The sequence below is a fragment of the Chinchilla lanigera genome, unplaced genomic scaffold (assembly GCF_000276665.1).
Source record: "Chinchilla lanigera isolate Chin_1 unplaced genomic scaffold, ChiLan1.0 scaffold00037, whole genome shotgun sequence".
Lineage (NCBI taxonomy): Eukaryota > Metazoa > Chordata > Mammalia > Rodentia > Chinchillidae > Chinchilla > Chinchilla lanigera.
Window position 1 is genome coordinate 15848794 of NW_004955438.1, and position 17086 is coordinate 15865879.

A 17086-nucleotide genomic window follows, 5' to 3' on the forward strand; every position below is an offset into this window, starting at 1 on the left:
TCCTGTGTGTCTGAGTCTTGCTTAATATTTTTAACTTGACATGTTACTCTTTGTGCTTTTGAAGTACTTACCAAAATCACATTGAATAGATGATTAAAAGAGAAAAAAACTATTTTAGGTGTTATAATTATTCTTTGTGTGGACCCTCTAATTTCAGACCTTGGGGAATTAAAAAAAAAACTTTCTTAAGGCTTTTTTTTTTTTTTTTTTTTTTTTTTGGTCTTTTTGAGACAGGGTCTTGCTATGCAGTTCAGGCTAGTCTTGAATTCACTTTGTAGCCCAGGCTGGCCTTGGACTAGCAAGGATCCTCCTGCCTCAGCCTCCTGAGTGCTGGGATTACAGGCATGGGCCTATTATAATAACAATTCTTATTGCCCTTTGGTGTTTTCTAAAATTTTGGTATTATAACGGGCTCCACAAAGAATTGATGTTCATCAAATGCTTGTAGAAACAAATTTCTTAAAAATGCAGGATTATGTCTGAGATCAACTTTAAAATATTCTAGCAATGGAAAAATAAAATAAAAAGGAGAAAATAGATGTGCAACTATAGCAAAATGTTGGTAAGTTTTTTTAACATCACAATAGGAGTTCACTCTGCTTTTACAGTTTTTTTTCTTTCTTTCGTGGAAGCCAGGGCTTCTGCAGGGGGGCACACTCTCGGCCCTTGTTGTTACTTTTTATTTTGGAGACAGTCTCTCACCAAGGCTGACCTTCCTTCTTCCTATGCGCGCCTAACAATCTTTCTAATTTAAAAGGTGATCGGGATGGCAGAGGCACCTCCAGGCACAGCGGTGAGCACTCACCTTTTTATGGCTTTGTAGCAAATGATGACAAGGACAGTCAGAAACACGAGAGAGGCACAACATACGGCGATGACGATCACCAGCCCCGACCACCAGCTTTCCTCGGCAGGGCACGAGGTAGTGTTGGGCGCTGGAAGAGACAGGAGCAGCCTGAGTCTCCCGGCATAAGCTGGTGGCAGCCACGGTGGGAGGGACGCAGCTGCCATCCCCCGGATGAAGGCCCTTTGACCTCTCCTGCCGCCCCTGCCCCCACCCGGAAGCCGATGACATCATGGCTGGCCCCCAGCCAGGCTGACCCCCCCCATCCAGGCCGACCCCCCGCCATCCAGGCCTGGCCTGTGCCGAGCAGGGGTTAAGCGCTGCACCCCGCCATCCATCCTCCCTTGGCATGAGCTAACTGACAGCAGGGTCAGGTTTAATTTCCCATGAAAAATAACAGAACATCTCATTCTCTCAGTTGAGGCATTAAATCCAGTTCCTCTGCAGGTGGGGGTGGGGAGCCGGGCTCAGAGGGGACTCTGGGGGAGGAAGGAGAGAAATGGAGGCCTGTTGTGTTGGTTTCTGAAACTAGTTTCTTGCAAGAGGCTGGCTCTCTTGGATTCAGCCCAGGTGGGGGTACTTGCAGCTAGCTCGGCCTGCTGGGGTCACGCAGATGGGGAAAAGTCTGTGTTTGACAAAGCAGCTGACACTGGTGCTCCAAGGCCCTCCCATCCTTATGTGATCCATGGTGTGCCTGGGGTGAACCTCCCACCCGCTGGCATGGGCAGGGTTGGGGTTTACCCAAAGCGCAGGTACCGGTTCTCATCCCTCAGAGAAAAGCACACACGCCCCATAGCCTCATCCGAGAGTCACTGAGAAGACCCAGATAGAGCTGGAAAGAAGTGCGGAGAATCGAAAAGGCATGGGAAAGGCGAGGGAGGAACAGGAGAGAAGAGACAGAGGAGGGAGAGAAGCTGACAAGGGAGAGAAGAAGGGAGGGACAGACAGACAATGCCACTAACTTTGGCCAGGTCTGCAAGACAGTGATATAGACAAAGGAATCAAAATTGCACCAAAGACCCTTCCCCTTGGTCATAGGCACCTTGAGGGCTGCGGTGGGTGGAGAACATGTGGCTGGCCTTTATCCGGGTATGAGTTTGACGTAACTGCACCATCTGACAGTCGGCCAAAGGCAGACACCAGCAGGAGCCAGCCCTTCCCAGCACCTCAGACAGATGGCCCTGTGTCTCTCTCTAGCCACTCCCCACCCTGGGGGCGGCTACCTTTGAGTTCTGAAATTATCAATTAGATTTGCTTGTTCCTGACATTCATACAAATGGACTTGTGCCAGATGATTTTTAAAGGTTTTTTTACTTCCTTTATTTAGCACAGTGTCTTTGAGAATCATCTGTGTCCTTGCATTTCTCTAAACTTCTTTCCTTGTGATCGCTGAAGAGTGTCCCGTGATGTGTGTGCCGCAATTTGTTTATCCACTCACCTGTTGGAAACGTAGGCTTGGTCCAGGTCTCTGACCACTCTGAAAGTAAACATCTGCATGGATGTGTTTTCCTATTTCTCTTGGAGAAATGCTAGGAGCAGGACTGTGGGGTCCTGTGGTGTGTGCCTGATTGACACTGCAAGAACAAGCCAAGTAGTTTTCCCAAGTGCTCGCACTTTTGTGCCCTCCCGTGCAGAACAAAGACAGGCAGAAAGGGCATGGGAAGAAGGGAGTGGTTACAATTTGTAGCTGAATTAAAGGCAGCTGGATTAAGCGATCCAGAAACCATTATGTGCTTCCTAGGGGACTGGTGCTAAAACCTCATTAACAAATGTGAGGTCCCCAGGGTTGGACTTCGGATCTTCACAGAGCCTGAGCAGAATCAGCAAGGCGTTCTGTGAATCAGCTGGGACAGGGACACCACGGGGCTGCTCTGCAACTCCAACACCTGTCCAAACCCCAACACCTAAAAGATGCAGCGCGCAGGGTTGACAAGAGGAATAAACTCTAGAATGAAGGAAAGGAACGCCAAAAGGATTCCCATTTCCCTGACAACGATAGATTTGCTCAGTGCTTTTCTTGGTGAAATATAAAGCCAGGTCCTCCCTTAATTCCCCATTTTGGGGGTGCTCCTGACTGGCCTGAATATTCCCAGGGTGACTCAGCACAGATCCAGGGTTCACCTACTGTACAGCAGCAGCCACTATGGGACTCAGAAATGCAAGTGGATCACAGGAGGCTTCTCTGCCTACACTTGTCCCATACTCCAAAGCTCTGCCCCTTATTTTCGCTGCCAGGGGAGCGGTGTTAGCTTCTATGACTCTTCCTCAGGCTGTAACACCTCTGGGCAAGTCCCCAGGGCTGCCGCTTCCCACTGATAGCCCGGGAAAGTTCCCCAACATTCCCATGTGGGGAATAAATCTACCCATTTGTGGTCATAGCCAGGGGCTGCACCTCGAGTCAGTAGCTCTTGTTTTTATTTTTTTAATTTTAATTTTTTTGACTTTTTGAGACAGGGTCTCACTATGCAGTTTAAGCTGGCCTTGAGCTCACTTTTTAGCGTAGGCTGGCCTCAAACTTGCAACAATCCTCCTGCCTCAGCCTCCCGAGTGCTGGGATTACAGGCATGCGCCACCACGCCCAGCGAGTCAGTAGCTCTTGGACATGTGGGTTTGGTCAGCACGTTGAGCAATCCCAGCAGCTGGGGATGCTAATGACAATGAGCTAGTTATTTCCATATAAGGTAGGCTTGTCCTTTCAGAAAAGTGCCAGTAGGGTCCCTGTTCAGAAATTCCATCAACCTGGAATTTGGTAGTAGATTTCAGGGCCTCTTTGTCTTACACATTCTATATTAACAGGGTGGGACTATTCTTTTCAGGATCACTTTTGCAAAGCAGGGAGCCCTGGCTGAGACAGTCCTCTGATACCCAGCAGTGCTCTGATCACTGTGTGCATGGAAGGAAACAACCCCAGGCAGAGCTGCTAATGGACAGGAAAGCAGGGAAGCATGTGAAATCCAGTCGAGGCATAAGTCTTGGATTTTGCTCAGGAAGTCAGTTGTTGTGTTCAAAGGCGCATCCTTATTTATCTTTGCTTGAGTCAATTTGAGAACGCGAGAGCTGGAGGAAGGCTGGGAGGTGTCTTTTCAGTAGAGAATAAACACTGAGGCTCAGGATGAAGAAGCAGCTTTCCCAGGGGACAGAGTGAGCACAGCCTTTGGGCTGTGTGCTAGGCCCGCCCCTACCTCAATTTCCCTCAGTGCTGGGTGTTGCCAGTATCTCTCCCCAGAGGGGACAAGACAGCTTATGGTGCAGGCATCTGCTGGTTCATATTTGGGAAGACAGATCCCAAAGGTGCTCATTCATTCATTCATCCACCAGACACACCCTGAGCATGCTCAGTACCCAGCATTGTGCTAGGATTTGGGAGTACAAAGATAAATCAGACATATCTTCTGGCTTCACCAGGCCTGCACCAGCTGCCTTATGGATCTTTACAAAGTGGACTAAGATCTGACCCTCACGTTCAGGGAGCCAGGCATCTCCAAAAGAAAAGCCATGCACGAACTGCTAACAAGCAAGGTGAAGTCACTTGTGGCTGGGAGAGGATGCCCTGGGTGCTAAGATGGTTTAGGAGTGAGGGTGAGGCTGAGTGAGGGGCAGCTGGCCAGACAGTGGAGGCTGAGACAGTCAGAGAGTGCCAAGTGCCAGCCAGTCCGAGCTCTCTGTCACTCCCTCTGAACATGACAGGAAGGCAGCAGTGTCTTGGCCCTGCAGGGGTCACAACCCCCTCTCTGCTTAGACTCCCTGAAGCTTTGTCTGCTGCACTCAGTAAACACTCCTGCCGTCTGCACAGACCGCAAGACCGGCAGGCAGGGAGGGCGGCTTCGAAGGACCCAGCCCCTGAGCAGCTGCGTCTGCTCAGTTAGGAAATGCACTGCTGAAGGCTTCAGAACTTTTGTTTCCAGCCAAGGTGAACTGAAAAACAGACTGGATACGTGACACTGGTTCTCTAAACAGTAGACATCAGGCAACAAAGACAGTGACCCCAAGAGACAAGAAACAAGTGAGATGTGTCCAACCAGAGGCCAGCGTGCTGCCTTGAGAGAGTCTTGCAGTAGAGCTACAAAAACAAGAATCCAGGAGCGCACAGGACAGATGTGTCCCCTCCCTTCCAGCGACCTCTGAGAGGAGGAAGCCCCAGCATACCACATCTAACCACCAATGGCGCGCGACTATACACTGTGGCAAGTGCCACAGAGGAAACAGGGGAGAGACCAGACGGCCCACAGGTGCCTGGGGAAGAACCAGGGGTGTATAGGTGGGGATGACTGACTGGGTACTCAGGGAGGCGGGGGCCACAGAGGCCTAGGAGATTTGGGCATCGACCTTTTGGACTCACCCCAGGTCCCAGGCCGCAGAAGAACTGTGTGGTCCCGAGAGCCCTTGGTGATGAACGCTCTCCCTATATTCCTCGGGGGCGTTAGCAGCTATGAACGAGACCATGAGGTTCCATCCATGGTAGCAATCATCACTTTCCCACCATGGCTGCAAGGGCCCCGATCAGGCACAGTGCATGGCCCAGTTACAGTCTCCTCTTTGCAGTGGGGAAAGTGACGGCACAGAGCCGGGGCCTGTGACAGCACTGAGTCGGCTGGACATGTATTAATAGGCGGAGCCAGCTGTTGTAGAGCAGCTGTGCCCAGATGTTTGACTGACAGAGGGCGGTGAGTGAGGGATGAACCAATGGGAGAACAGCAAAGGCCCTGGAAACAGCCCCCTTTGGCAACATAAAGCAAAACGCAGCCTGGTTCTAGAGGAAAGGAGATGGCCGTGTTGTTTGTTGTGAAATCACGTTTCTGCCTTGAACTGGAGGCTTTATCCACGGGTGGCCTCTTGACCCTCTGGGTGGCCACCTCAAGATGTCGCCAGGCTGGTGTGGCACCCAGCTTCTTGAGCACAGTCTGAGTTCTAAGCACTGCTGGGACACTCTAGGCCTTGGGGACAGCGTTAGACACCTCGCCTTCCTTTCAAAGTCTTGGGTGGGTCAATCTTTCCCTGTCTCTTTCAGGTGCTAACGTCCACCCGCCTGCTTCCCAGACAGGACGAACCTGGTCTTTCCTACGGGAAACTGAAGACAGAGGCTGCGCTGGGCCTGGAGCTGTTTCTGTGTCGTGGTATGACTATGGGCTTCGTGGCATCCTTAGGCAGAGGTGACAGGAGCCACACAGCCCTGCTGCGAGGTCTTTAGGATTATAGGGTCCCTCTCGGTACTTCTGTCTCCCATCCACCCTTAAGAAGAGTTTTAGGAAGTTGTCCTGCTTGTGTAGGAAGAGCGTGAGCTCAGGCACCCAGCATCCATGAGAGGGCCCACGCTCACCCTCTGTCCCTGCCCCCACAGGCTCACCCAAGACCCTCCTGGCTTCGTGCGGCTCGCAAGGACAGCGGTGGGACTGGGAGTTAAGACTGGGCTGCCAGGTCTGTTTCATAGACCCTCTGCACAAAGGAGGACACTGAGGCTTGGAGCAAGGTGGCGGGAGCCTTCCCAGGGCCAGATGCAGGCCCTCAAGGTCCGCCGCCCGGAGTCATGTCCTGTCCCGAAGCACCCCAAAGATGCGCTTCTCAGGAGTCCCTCCTGGGCTGGCAGCCCTCTCCCTGCCTGGACTCTGCGTCCCAGCCTTGGGCCGGCTGGGCTGTGTGATACGGAGCCTGTGTCCACTAAGGAAGGGGCGTGGGGTGGGGCGCCGCTCCCCTCTCGAGCCCCTCTCCACACAGAGGCCCATTGTCTCTGGACACAAGGGACTGACTCTTGGGCCGCTGCTCTCCATTCAGGGCCACAGGGCATCCACAGGGAGGCCTGTGCCAGGGCATCCACCTCCCACGGGGCTCTGGGAGAGCGTGGGTGTGGGGCTGTGCACTTGCTTCTGACCCCGGAGGTACCAACGTGCGTGAGCTGGACTTGAGAACCGCACATAAACCTGGGACCCTGGTGCTTGTGGCAGCCTCCGTGATCAGCCTTCATTTCTAGAGAGGAGTCAGAAATGGCCATGGTGTCGCCTGGGTGGGAAGCTGGTGGCTTCCTACTGCAGCAAGGGTACTAAGTGAAGTACCCAAGCACAGGGTTGGGGCACACATCCCTTGGGCCTCAGGAGGCCCTCACCCTCTTCTCTGCTGTTGGAACTCTGATTCAGGCTTCTGGGTCCTGCACAGAGGCCCCCCTCCATGAATATTCACAGTTCCTCCCTCAAATCAGGGGCCAGTAGGAAGCCACCAGCTACTCATTCTGCAGATGGAAGGCAGAGTGCCTGGGGTGCCTGGTGGTTGGGGGTACCCCTTCCGCACTCTGCAGGGGAAGGCTGTCTGTGAACACTGCAGGCTACATGGTGCCCTTGGCCTCCAGGTGCCTGGTAGTAGGTGACATTGTGCCTGGCTGGCCTGCCTTGGAGGCCACCTGCCTCCTTTCCACCACCCCTCTTCCTCCTGGAAGTTCCCCTGTTCGCACCCATCCAGGAACCGCTCCTGCTCCACGCAGCTGGGTGAGTTGGAGGGTACCATGGCTCAACACCCTGGGTTTTCACTAACCTCACAGGGAAAGGGGTGGTCCACAAACACCCTCAAGGCCTTGGTTAGGGCTCAGCCAGAAGACCAACCAAGTGTGCCACCAGGGCTGTCTCTGCTCTCCAGAGTGGCCCAAACTACAAGGGCTGGCCAGGCTGAGCCCCTTGCTGAGCCTCCCAGGAAAGCTGCCCAGGGCCTTGGTTCTACCCTCACGGCTGCATCAGTAGCCCTTAAATCTCTGCCTTCAGCCTCTTCTCAGCCGCTGCCCCTGGGCATCATGTGCCAGATGCCCCAGCCTCGCCCCCAGCCTGGCTGCCTGTTATATAAGTAACGCACCTTAGCACCTCCATCGCCAGGGCACCCTGAACACCCCAAGCTGGTAACTCCAGACGTGGACCCCCGAGGGCAAGACTCTGATACCCGGCGGCACACACCTTCAGAAACTGCACGCAAACCCTGGCAGCAAAACCTTTGTGGTCTGTCTTGGACCACTACTTGAGATGCATAGTGCTTGCAGGACTCAGACCAAAGCCCTGCGGGACTGACTAGTGACCATCCGGATACACCCGGACTCCTCAGGCAGCCCTGGTGACCCCGTGTGAGCACCTCTGCACCACACATGGCTCCTGTGTGTCTTCCACCCATGGAGCGACCCCGCCTGGGATGCTAAAGTACGGGAGGCTGCGACCTCCTTGTCATTGTGGTGATTCCAACTTTTGTGTAGTAAACGGATTGCCTCGGGAAGCAGTTCAAGTGCTTTCCTCTCTTTTTGAAGCCTTTTGATCCCTATTGGGTTGCTCAAGACACAACCCCTGAGCTGGACATCCGACGGCTGCCCTGGCTGCCTCGGCCTCCCTAGGAGTTCTCCGCTCGGGCTCAGATCACAACCTGGACTAGGCCAGTAGCAGCCCCCTCCTCCACTCCTCTTCTGCGTGCTGCTTCTCACTCACTCCTGGCCCATGCTGGTTCTTGCTGGGTCATTCATGGCCTCCCCACCTGGCTGCCCCTGCTCCCTGGGGGACCAGTTGCCCAGTTCAGCAAAGTGGCTGTCACGCTGGCTTTGAACCAGGACGCCAGGCTCTGACACAAGCAGGTCATTCAATCTGTTAGATTTCATCTCTGGTCTACCCCCTGCAGGTTTTGGGAAGCAACAGGAAGCCACCCCCTGCTGCTGCAGGGGCTGAATGAAGAACCCAACCAGAGAGTGGGGGTACTCCTTGGCTGTACATCATGCCCTTTCCCTTCTCCCCAGTGGAACCCCAGTTCGCCTCCTGTACCCCCCACACCCACAGGGTCCAGGTTTGGGCTCAACGTGGTTGTTCCAGTCTTTCTGCCTCGAAGTGGCTTAGGGGTCATGTAGTTCTGGTCAGGGTCAGGAGAGGAAAAGTCTGCTGGGGGCTTCTGGTAATCACCTCCTTGCTTTTACGGGAAGCACACGGGATGAGATGGCGGCTCCGGGCGGGTCTGAAAACCAGGAAGGGGCTGACGGGCAGGGACTAGAAAGGGATGACACTGCCCTGGGCCTGGAGGCCTTGAAAGGCCAGAAGGTGAGGTGGCATTGCAGACTTTCCCAAGGGTGCAAGGACAGTGTCTGACCAGGCGAGGAAACTGAGGCACAAACAAACTGCTACCCAACTTCACCTAAGTTGGGGTTGGAACCCAGGCAGTCTGGCTCCAGAGCCAACTTCTGACCACTAAATATACAGAAAAACAGGCAAGCGAGCAAATCTACAGCGGTACAAGCTGCCAAAGGAAACCCTTTAGAGAAAACAAGACAGGTGACCCAAGGGAGCGGCACGGCATGGCAGGGGAAGAGGGTGTCACAGGGAGGGCAGAGGAGGTGGCCCTGTGGAAAGGGCCTATCTGGCCTGGCCTGGCTAGCAAAGGATAGAATGGAGGCATCCAGGCCTCTCTGTCCCCGCTCCCTGGAGGCCCGGACCCAGCCTGCTGCCTAGGTGAGGGCCTCTGAACCCTCCAGCTGTGGCTCTAACCTGAGGCCTATGCTCTGGTTTATTTATTTCTGCCTGGCGTTCTGGGCACAGAGCCCAGTGTCGTGGTGCTGTGGCTGCTCACCATCAAGGGCCCTGTTGCAGGCTCAGGTCCTGCGGGGGCATTTTAAAAACCCAACACATTATTAATTGTCTCCATCATTCCTGTGCCTAATCAGGAAAGGAAAATTATCAATTGGGCCTTTCTCTCTGGCTGGGGCAGCCGCAGCTATTGGGTGGAAGTCAGGGCAGCAACCCAGAACAGCAGGTGTCTGGCTGGTAAAACTAATTATGCCTCTGGTGGTGACTGAGGAACACATCCCCCCTTGTCCTGTGCCCAATGGCCCTCTTTGTTCAGCTCCTGAAGGTAAAGACTTGTTACTCCATGGCATCCACTCGCTTTCAGTGGTCTCAACCTTTGGGCCCCTCCCCAGATCTGCTAAGCCTGCCACTCCCTCCACACAGCCACGCAGAAGGGCCACACACACCGGCTTCAGGACAGGGAAGCAGCGCTGTCAGGAAGTGACAAGCCGGTGCCGCATCCAGAGAACTCTGGGAGACACTGGACCCCCGCCTTCCTGGGCCTGAGTCTCTCATTCTAGGTCTAGCCCGTGCCTCTGAGCCATGCTCTGTGCTAGACATGGGCGAAATGGTCAGCAAAGCAGATGGGCCCTGCCTCCGTGATGCCAGTAATCTGCTGGAGATGAGCGTTAATTAATCACCAAGGAAATGCAGTCTGTGATTCCCACCTCACTGAGACACCTAACTGTGCATGTGCCTTAGGGAGGAACAACAGGAAACCATAAAACAAAAACTGAGAATGCCCTGACATGGGGAGCCTGTGGGAATTGACTAAAAGTAATGACTTCATCTTGACTCATGAGAGGCCCCTGATCTTGAGGTGGGAAAACGTTCCTGATGTTCACGTTAAATGCCCAGCAGATTCCAAGAGCCTATGGGTGTCCAATGGATGTTGGGTGGCTCCCTCCCTTTCAAAAGGGCTCTTAACCATCTGCGCATTGGTGCATCCTATAATCTCAGCACTCTTGAGGCTGAGGCAGGAGGATCATGAGTTTAAGGCCAGCCTGGACATATAATAAGAATTTGTCTAAATACAAAACAACAACAAAAACTACCCAAAGACTCTTAAGGGAAGACGGGAGACTCATGAATGCCCAGTAGAATCTGCTGTGTCTAAACAGCTGCAATCATTTTGAAGAGAAGTTGAGGTTTAACTTGAACCAGTGGTTACGAATTCTGACTTGAAGGGCAAGTATGGCCCACTGCTTGTTTTATAAATAAAGTTTTATTGGAACACAGCCACAGCCATTTGTTTGCATACTGTCTCTGGCTACTTTTGTGCTACACTTTAAGAGTTGAGTGTTGCAACACAAGCTATGTGACTTGCAAAGACTCCAACATTTACCATCTGGCCTTTACAAAAGTGTGTTTCCCCTGAAAGAGCTTTTTACCTAGGATTTTTAGGTAAGCGTAGCAGAGAGATCTGAGAATACACTGAAATTATGTCTCAAATTTATATATTGCAGGTAAACAGTCCACTCCTTCTGTTTTATTTTTAGAAAGTCCCTGGTGGGAGACTCTAGGTGTATGGCACAGGGCTCTGCCCTGCCCGGGAGTTTTAACAGTGACAGTACTGTGAGACAACAGATGGGCCCAAGTTTGGATCCTGACTTGGCCACAGCACCCCTGCTAGGTGACCCCCAGATAAAGCACTCAAACTTCCCAGGCCCTGGCTTCCTACCCATCACAGGGAGGGCCGTTCTCTCTGCCTGGGGCAGCCGCAGCTTTTGGGTGGAAGTCAGGGCAGCAACCTCCCTGGAAGGCTGCACACTGCTCTGGATATAGAAGTGTCACCTGAAAAGACGCATACCAGCTTCCCTGGCACCTGAAGCCCTTCTCTGGGACAACACACTGGGGCTGCTGGCAGGCCAAGCGCAGACTGGACCTGCCTGGGAACTCAATCCTTCTATGGGGACTGACGGTGCCCAGTGTGGAAGTCCAGCCCTGCCACCCACTGGGGACCACTGCCTTGGTGGGACCCGGCTTCCTCCCTGCCCTTCCCATCTCCTAGGCTGTCTCAGGCTCCCCTGGGAGCATTGCTTTAAATCCTCATGTCAGCGCTTGAGGACAAGCTCCACGTCAGGAAACCCAGACATGGTCATGAAGGTACTGATGCCCCTGGTCTGCATTACAAAGCATGAGACTGAGCTGAAATTCCACCCCACGGAGACGGGTGTGAACACGCTATGTGTGGGTGACTCCTTCCCATCCACACAGAGACCAAGCCCTGTTTAAACTGTCCCTGCTGAGTGAAGCGGAGACTGAGTTTGGTTCAGGTTGGGATCACAAGGCACAGTAACACCGCTGAGGAAAATCCCTGCTGCTCAGGTGGTCTTTGTGGAAAAAGAAAGGAAGAAGAGGAAAAAAAGCAGGAGGAGGAGGAGGAGGCTGACATATCTGTGATGCTGGGAGAAAACCATAGGATTAAAGAGAAAAACAACCCATACAGACAGTCCAGAGCTGCTACTAGCCACTACTGAAATTCAAATTAATTAAAACTAAAAAAAGCTAAAAATTCAGTTTCTCCGTTACACCAGCTGTGTTTCCAGCGCTCGGTAGCCATGTGGAGCACACAGCCACCACGTGGGACAACACAGGCTCGTTCCCATCGGGAGGAAAGTTTGTTGGCGGCGCTGGGCCAGAGAGCTGGGAGGTGGGATGCTCTGCGTCCCTTTCCAGAAAGGCAGCCACGGGCCCTTTCCTCGCCACACTGAAAGCAAAGTGAGAGGGTCACATCACGCCACCCGGGCTCTCTATTATGAAGCATGTGTTTCTTAGACAGCCCTGTTTGATTCTCACATCCACTCCCCTTAAAACAGGAAAGCTAGGAGTTATTAGTTGTATTTTATAAAGAGGAAAACTGAGGGCTCCTAAGAGTTGGAGAAGCAAAGTCATAGAGCTCATAGGACAGTCACACAGTCACAGCCTCTGGCAGGAAGACTTCTGCCACCACCACTGGGACAAAGAGAACCCCAGCTGGAGGCGAGGTTCAGCTCTAATGAGCCAGAAGGGAGCCAGGCAGGGCATCTTCCAGCACCGTGCTTGGCACACATACGCCCTGTTTTCAGAAGCCACACGGCTCGGTGACTGCAAGACCTGGACCTAAAAGGGGGTCACTGCGTCTTAACAAAGCAAAGGGCCGCCTGTGGCCTCACTCTGTATGACGGGCAGCAGTGTCTCTGCAGAACCTGGCCAGGCCGAGGCCCTCCAGAATCCCGCTACCGCTACACCTCGCGACAGCTTCTGTGTCACCAGCCTAGCGAAAGGATGGGGATGCTGAGACTGGGCAGCAGATCTCACCTGGCAGCCAGCTCCTTCCTGGAAATTGTGTTCTCTGTCTGGATATGCAGTTTATTCTGAAGACCGAGGTCACACAATCATTGTTGCTGAAATTCTTTGAAATTTCCAAGTCACCTTGTCTTTCTGGACCTCAAGAGCCTATGTCTCTGCTCAGTGGGAGCGGTGACATAGGCTAGAGCAGGGTCCTTAACCTTAGCCCTACTGACATTTTGGGCTGGATCATTTTTTGCTGTAGAGAGCTACCTTGGGTACTATCTGCTATTGTGGTGATAAAAGTCCCCCACTGGGAACCACAGGGCCAGAAAATGCCCAAGGCTCTTTCCTTGTTCCTATCCTTGGTGTAGACATGGGTGTAAAGGATAGGCATAGCCAGCAGCACAAACCTGACTCAGCCTCCCCCTGGAGTGCATCGTGCCAACCCCAGCTAAAGGAAGCAGTTAGACTTGATGGCCTTCCAGCTGGGACAGTCTAAGAATCCAAGCCAGGTGCCTTCAGAATGACCCCTGGCTACTGAAAGGCCACACAGCAGAACTGTCCGTAACAGGGTCCAAAAAGAACCCAAAGGATTATTTCCAAGGCATCCATAATTCTCTCTGTCAAGGCGGGAGACAATGCGCCTTTGCCGTCCACAGTCCAGTTCATTCTAAATCCCAGAACAAGGAAGCCATTCACTCTGGGGCGAGGGCTGGCTGGGCAAGGGTAGGAAATGGTGGCCTCTGGCCTTTTCTGGTTGCTGGTAAGAGTGACGCAGAAACTTGGGAACAGGGAACAGGTACTACTCCCATTGCTGGCCCGTCTCTGGCAAAGAGTCGGGTATAAAGCAAGGGAGGTTCCCCCCGACCCACCTAAAGCTTGTCATCTTTCCCAGGTGGAAGGCCCAACAACAGAGCCTTCTGAAAGGCTGCTGAGGACCCAGCCTGGCCTAACTGGAGAGATGACACCCCCTCTCCAAACAGCGCTCCCTGATAACCAGCAGGCTCAGCAGAGTAGGGGGATTTGGACCTATTCAAGGCAGGACAGCTCCAAGCCGCAGGGTATAGGCCAAACCTCAGGATATGCTAAATCCCATAACGTGAACAAGGAGTAATGTCCCCATTATAAAAGACGTTATGACCATAATTTATACAAAGCCAAGGCCATTACTGCTTCTGCTCATGCAAAATGTCAATGGGGTTACCCCTGGGTGGATGTGCCAGGCTCTCTGAGCCTTCACTGGCATTTTGTTTTTTACTTGTGATCTGCCAGCAGATGAGCAAACACCTAAGGTGTCAGAAAATTTTAGGGAGGAAAATATTTGTATTAAAAATGTGCTTAATAAAAATATAACAGCGGTTGCCACATCGGCTGGTGTTTGTCAAGCACCATGGCACCAGCATCCCCTGATCCAAGTCTCCTGATCCATCAGGAAGTACGCACGCCATTGCCCTCATTTAGAGAAGCGAGAACAAGCTCAACAAGGAGAGGTCAGGAGGACAGCTGGGATTCCAGGCAACTTGACCCCAAAGTCTCTCTCCTACTGGAAGGGAGGCCAGCACCACAGTTGCGGAAGTTTAATAGCAGGGTCTTGACCCAGCTTGAAGAGCAGATTTTTTAACATTGCTGGGAGCACGGGTGAGGAAGGCCGCTGACTCCGGTCCTCCAGTTTCCGTGGGGAGTGTCCCTAACCGTACCCCAGCTTTCTCCTACTCCTCCTGAGGGCACATGACAGCACTCATTCAACTAAAGAGTTTGTGAGAACTCAGCTCAGCCTGGGAAACCAGCGTGTTGCATTCATTCACACCACAGACCACGAGAATGAGGGAAAGGGAAATAACATTCCCAGCAAAGGAGAAATGGAGGAGCAATTTTTGTATCATTCTCAGGATGAATTCTGTCCCTTTAATGCCTTATAGTCACAAGCTCTTCAAGCACCTTGTTCCAAAATCCAGTGGACTCTGAGCGCCTCAACAACTCAGCTACTGCTCTCAGCTACTGCCATCTGCTCTTTATTTTTCCTGACAGCTGGCCGCATAGGTCACATAATCTCCTGCTCCATCATTTTTCTTTGACAGGGACATTAATGGGGCTTCAGAGGTGAGGGCTGCCTCAGACACAGTGACACTTTCAGAAACCAGCGGTGTCTACCTGCTGTAGAAAATCAGTTAAGAGAAATAAGCACCACAGCAGCTAAATCCCTGGGCAAGGCCCTCCCGGCTCTGGTCTTGGCCCCCTAGCTAGGACATGAGGGGAGGTTGTGCTGCTATCCACGATCCCAGAATCTCCCAAACCATAAAGTATGGAAATCTGGTCAGTGTTATGACCTATGTCTAGATGTCCCTAAAGCCTAACACGCTGTCAGTTCACTCTGGTTCAAACCCCTGGGAGGAAGGAATCTAGAAACTTTCTGAGTAGTGACAGAGCTACCTGAGCCAGCACACAGTGGGAGAACTTCCAAGGGAGGATGGATGGGCTGTGGAGCATGTATTTAAAAAAAAAGGGAAGGAAGGAAAGAAGGAATTAGTATTGTGGCTCATTGGCTGTGCCCTGGAGACAGATATAGTTAATACCTGTCAGCCGCCGCCACCATCTCAGGCCCACACCCCTGCTTTCCTGCCGTGGAAGGATGAGCACTTGGGTGGAAACATCAGAACTGGCTAATCCCACAGGGCTTAAGGGGCCCGAAGGAAGCCTCTTACAGCTGAATAAGGAGATCAACTGCTTTGCTGGCTGTAAGGGGCAGAACGCTTGCAGAGATGAGGGGAAAATCCTTTGTGTATTTCTGACTGTGAAGGAATCCAGGTTCTGGCCTGGCCCGGGGGTGGGGGCTGCAGGGAGTTAGTGGGGCATCGCTCAGAGATTTGTCTGTCTAAGGCCCTGTGATGACTGATGTTCCTCTGTGTGGAGTCTTCCAAGCTCTCCAAGTCCCTGAGGTGAGCAGGGCATTTCAGGGCAGTGGGCTCCATTGTGGGAGAAACAGAAAAATTCGGTGGAAAGGAACTAAAAAGCAATCAGGGATGGTAGTGGAGAGAAATATTTTAAAAATCTCAAAAGTAGTAAGATAAATTTGGTAGGCCTATTGTACTGAATTTTGCCATATTTAGGCCAAGAACATGATAAGTACATTGTGCTTCATGGAGATTCTTTTTCCTTCTCAGAGGAATGAGGAGCAGATGCTGCTGTATCCCTCAACCTCTTTCTCTGGTGTGGGGGCCTACAGGGCTGCCCCTTGCTTCAAGGCACACTTCCTGCAGGTGCCACGCCCGCCCCAGAGCTCCCTGTAGGAGATTCTGCTGAGGCCATGCCTTTGCTGGGCTCCTCCTCCTTTTCAGTTCTGTTTCCTCCACTTCGCTGCAGCTTCTTCCTGAGACCACTCCCCCAGTCACAACACACCCAAACCCTGACTGCTTAGAATTCCTGTTGTTGTCCCAGATACCTGACAACCGTAACTCAAAGGAGGAGAGGTTTAATTTGGCTCATGGTTTCAGAGGGTTCTGTCCATGGTTTGAAGACTGCAAGGCAGGAACATCATGGCAAAAGGGCACGGAAAAGAAAGATACTCAACTCATATGGTCTCTAGGGAGCAGAGAGCAGGGAAAGCGTTCCAGAGAGGAAGGAGTGAGGGAACCGATACAGCCCCCAAGATCATGCCTCCATGTGCCACCCACCCAGACACACACATACATGTGCTTGTTTTTACACATACATGTGCTTGTTTTAATCTCCCAGGTGTCTCTCTAGCCAATCAAATTGATAATCAAGATGGACCATCCCAGCCCCTGTCTCAGGCTCTGGCTCTAGGGAACCAGTGAAGATGAGGATGGAAATCACAATATCATCAAGCATTAGGGCCAAGTCCTAATACAAACTCTTGACCACATATGACTATAAAATATTCACAAACAGGGAGTAGGACAAACATTCAAGTGAAGCACACAGCCCTATCCTCCAGGCAACAGAAAGTCAACAGCCATGGCTATGATGTTCTTGGGTCAATTCAGCCTGCCACAAACATAGCAAGTTTTCCATAAGCAAGGACCATGCAACATGCCCATGGAGTGTGTTCAGGGGGAGGGGGACCCACTGTCCACACTCCCAGCAAGTTGGCGGAGTCATAAAAGGCCCATAAAGACAGGTGATACTGATTGCCAGCTCTCTGAGGACCGGAGATAGGTCTTTCATGTTTTACCAATGTGAAATTGTTAGTAAATCATTCATAAATGAATCTGGATTAGCCCCAAACTATCACCCAACAGTGAAACAAATCATCAAAAGTGACAGTCATTGCCTTCCATAGTAGTAGTACAGGTCACTGAGTTTTCCAAAAATGGAAGGAATCAACTCTCACAGGACGCCAGGTCAGGACTTAAGCTCTGGCTGTGTGGAAAGAAAGTTCACTGGC

General features: G+C 52.2%; 1 protein-coding gene across 1 annotated transcript in view; it reads right to left on the reverse strand.

The window, feature by feature from the left end:
* Prima1 (proline rich membrane anchor 1) overlaps positions 1 to 17086 on the reverse strand; it is a gene marked incomplete in the record, with an annotated part of 67844 nt that overhangs the window by 13153 nt on the left and 37605 nt on the right. Inside the window, 3 exon segments of the mRNA XM_013517273.1 lie at positions 806 to 955; positions 2053 to 2063; positions 11779 to 11796. Of these exon segments, the coding sequence (XP_013372727.1) occupies positions 806 to 955; positions 2053 to 2063; positions 11779 to 11796 (179 nt within the window).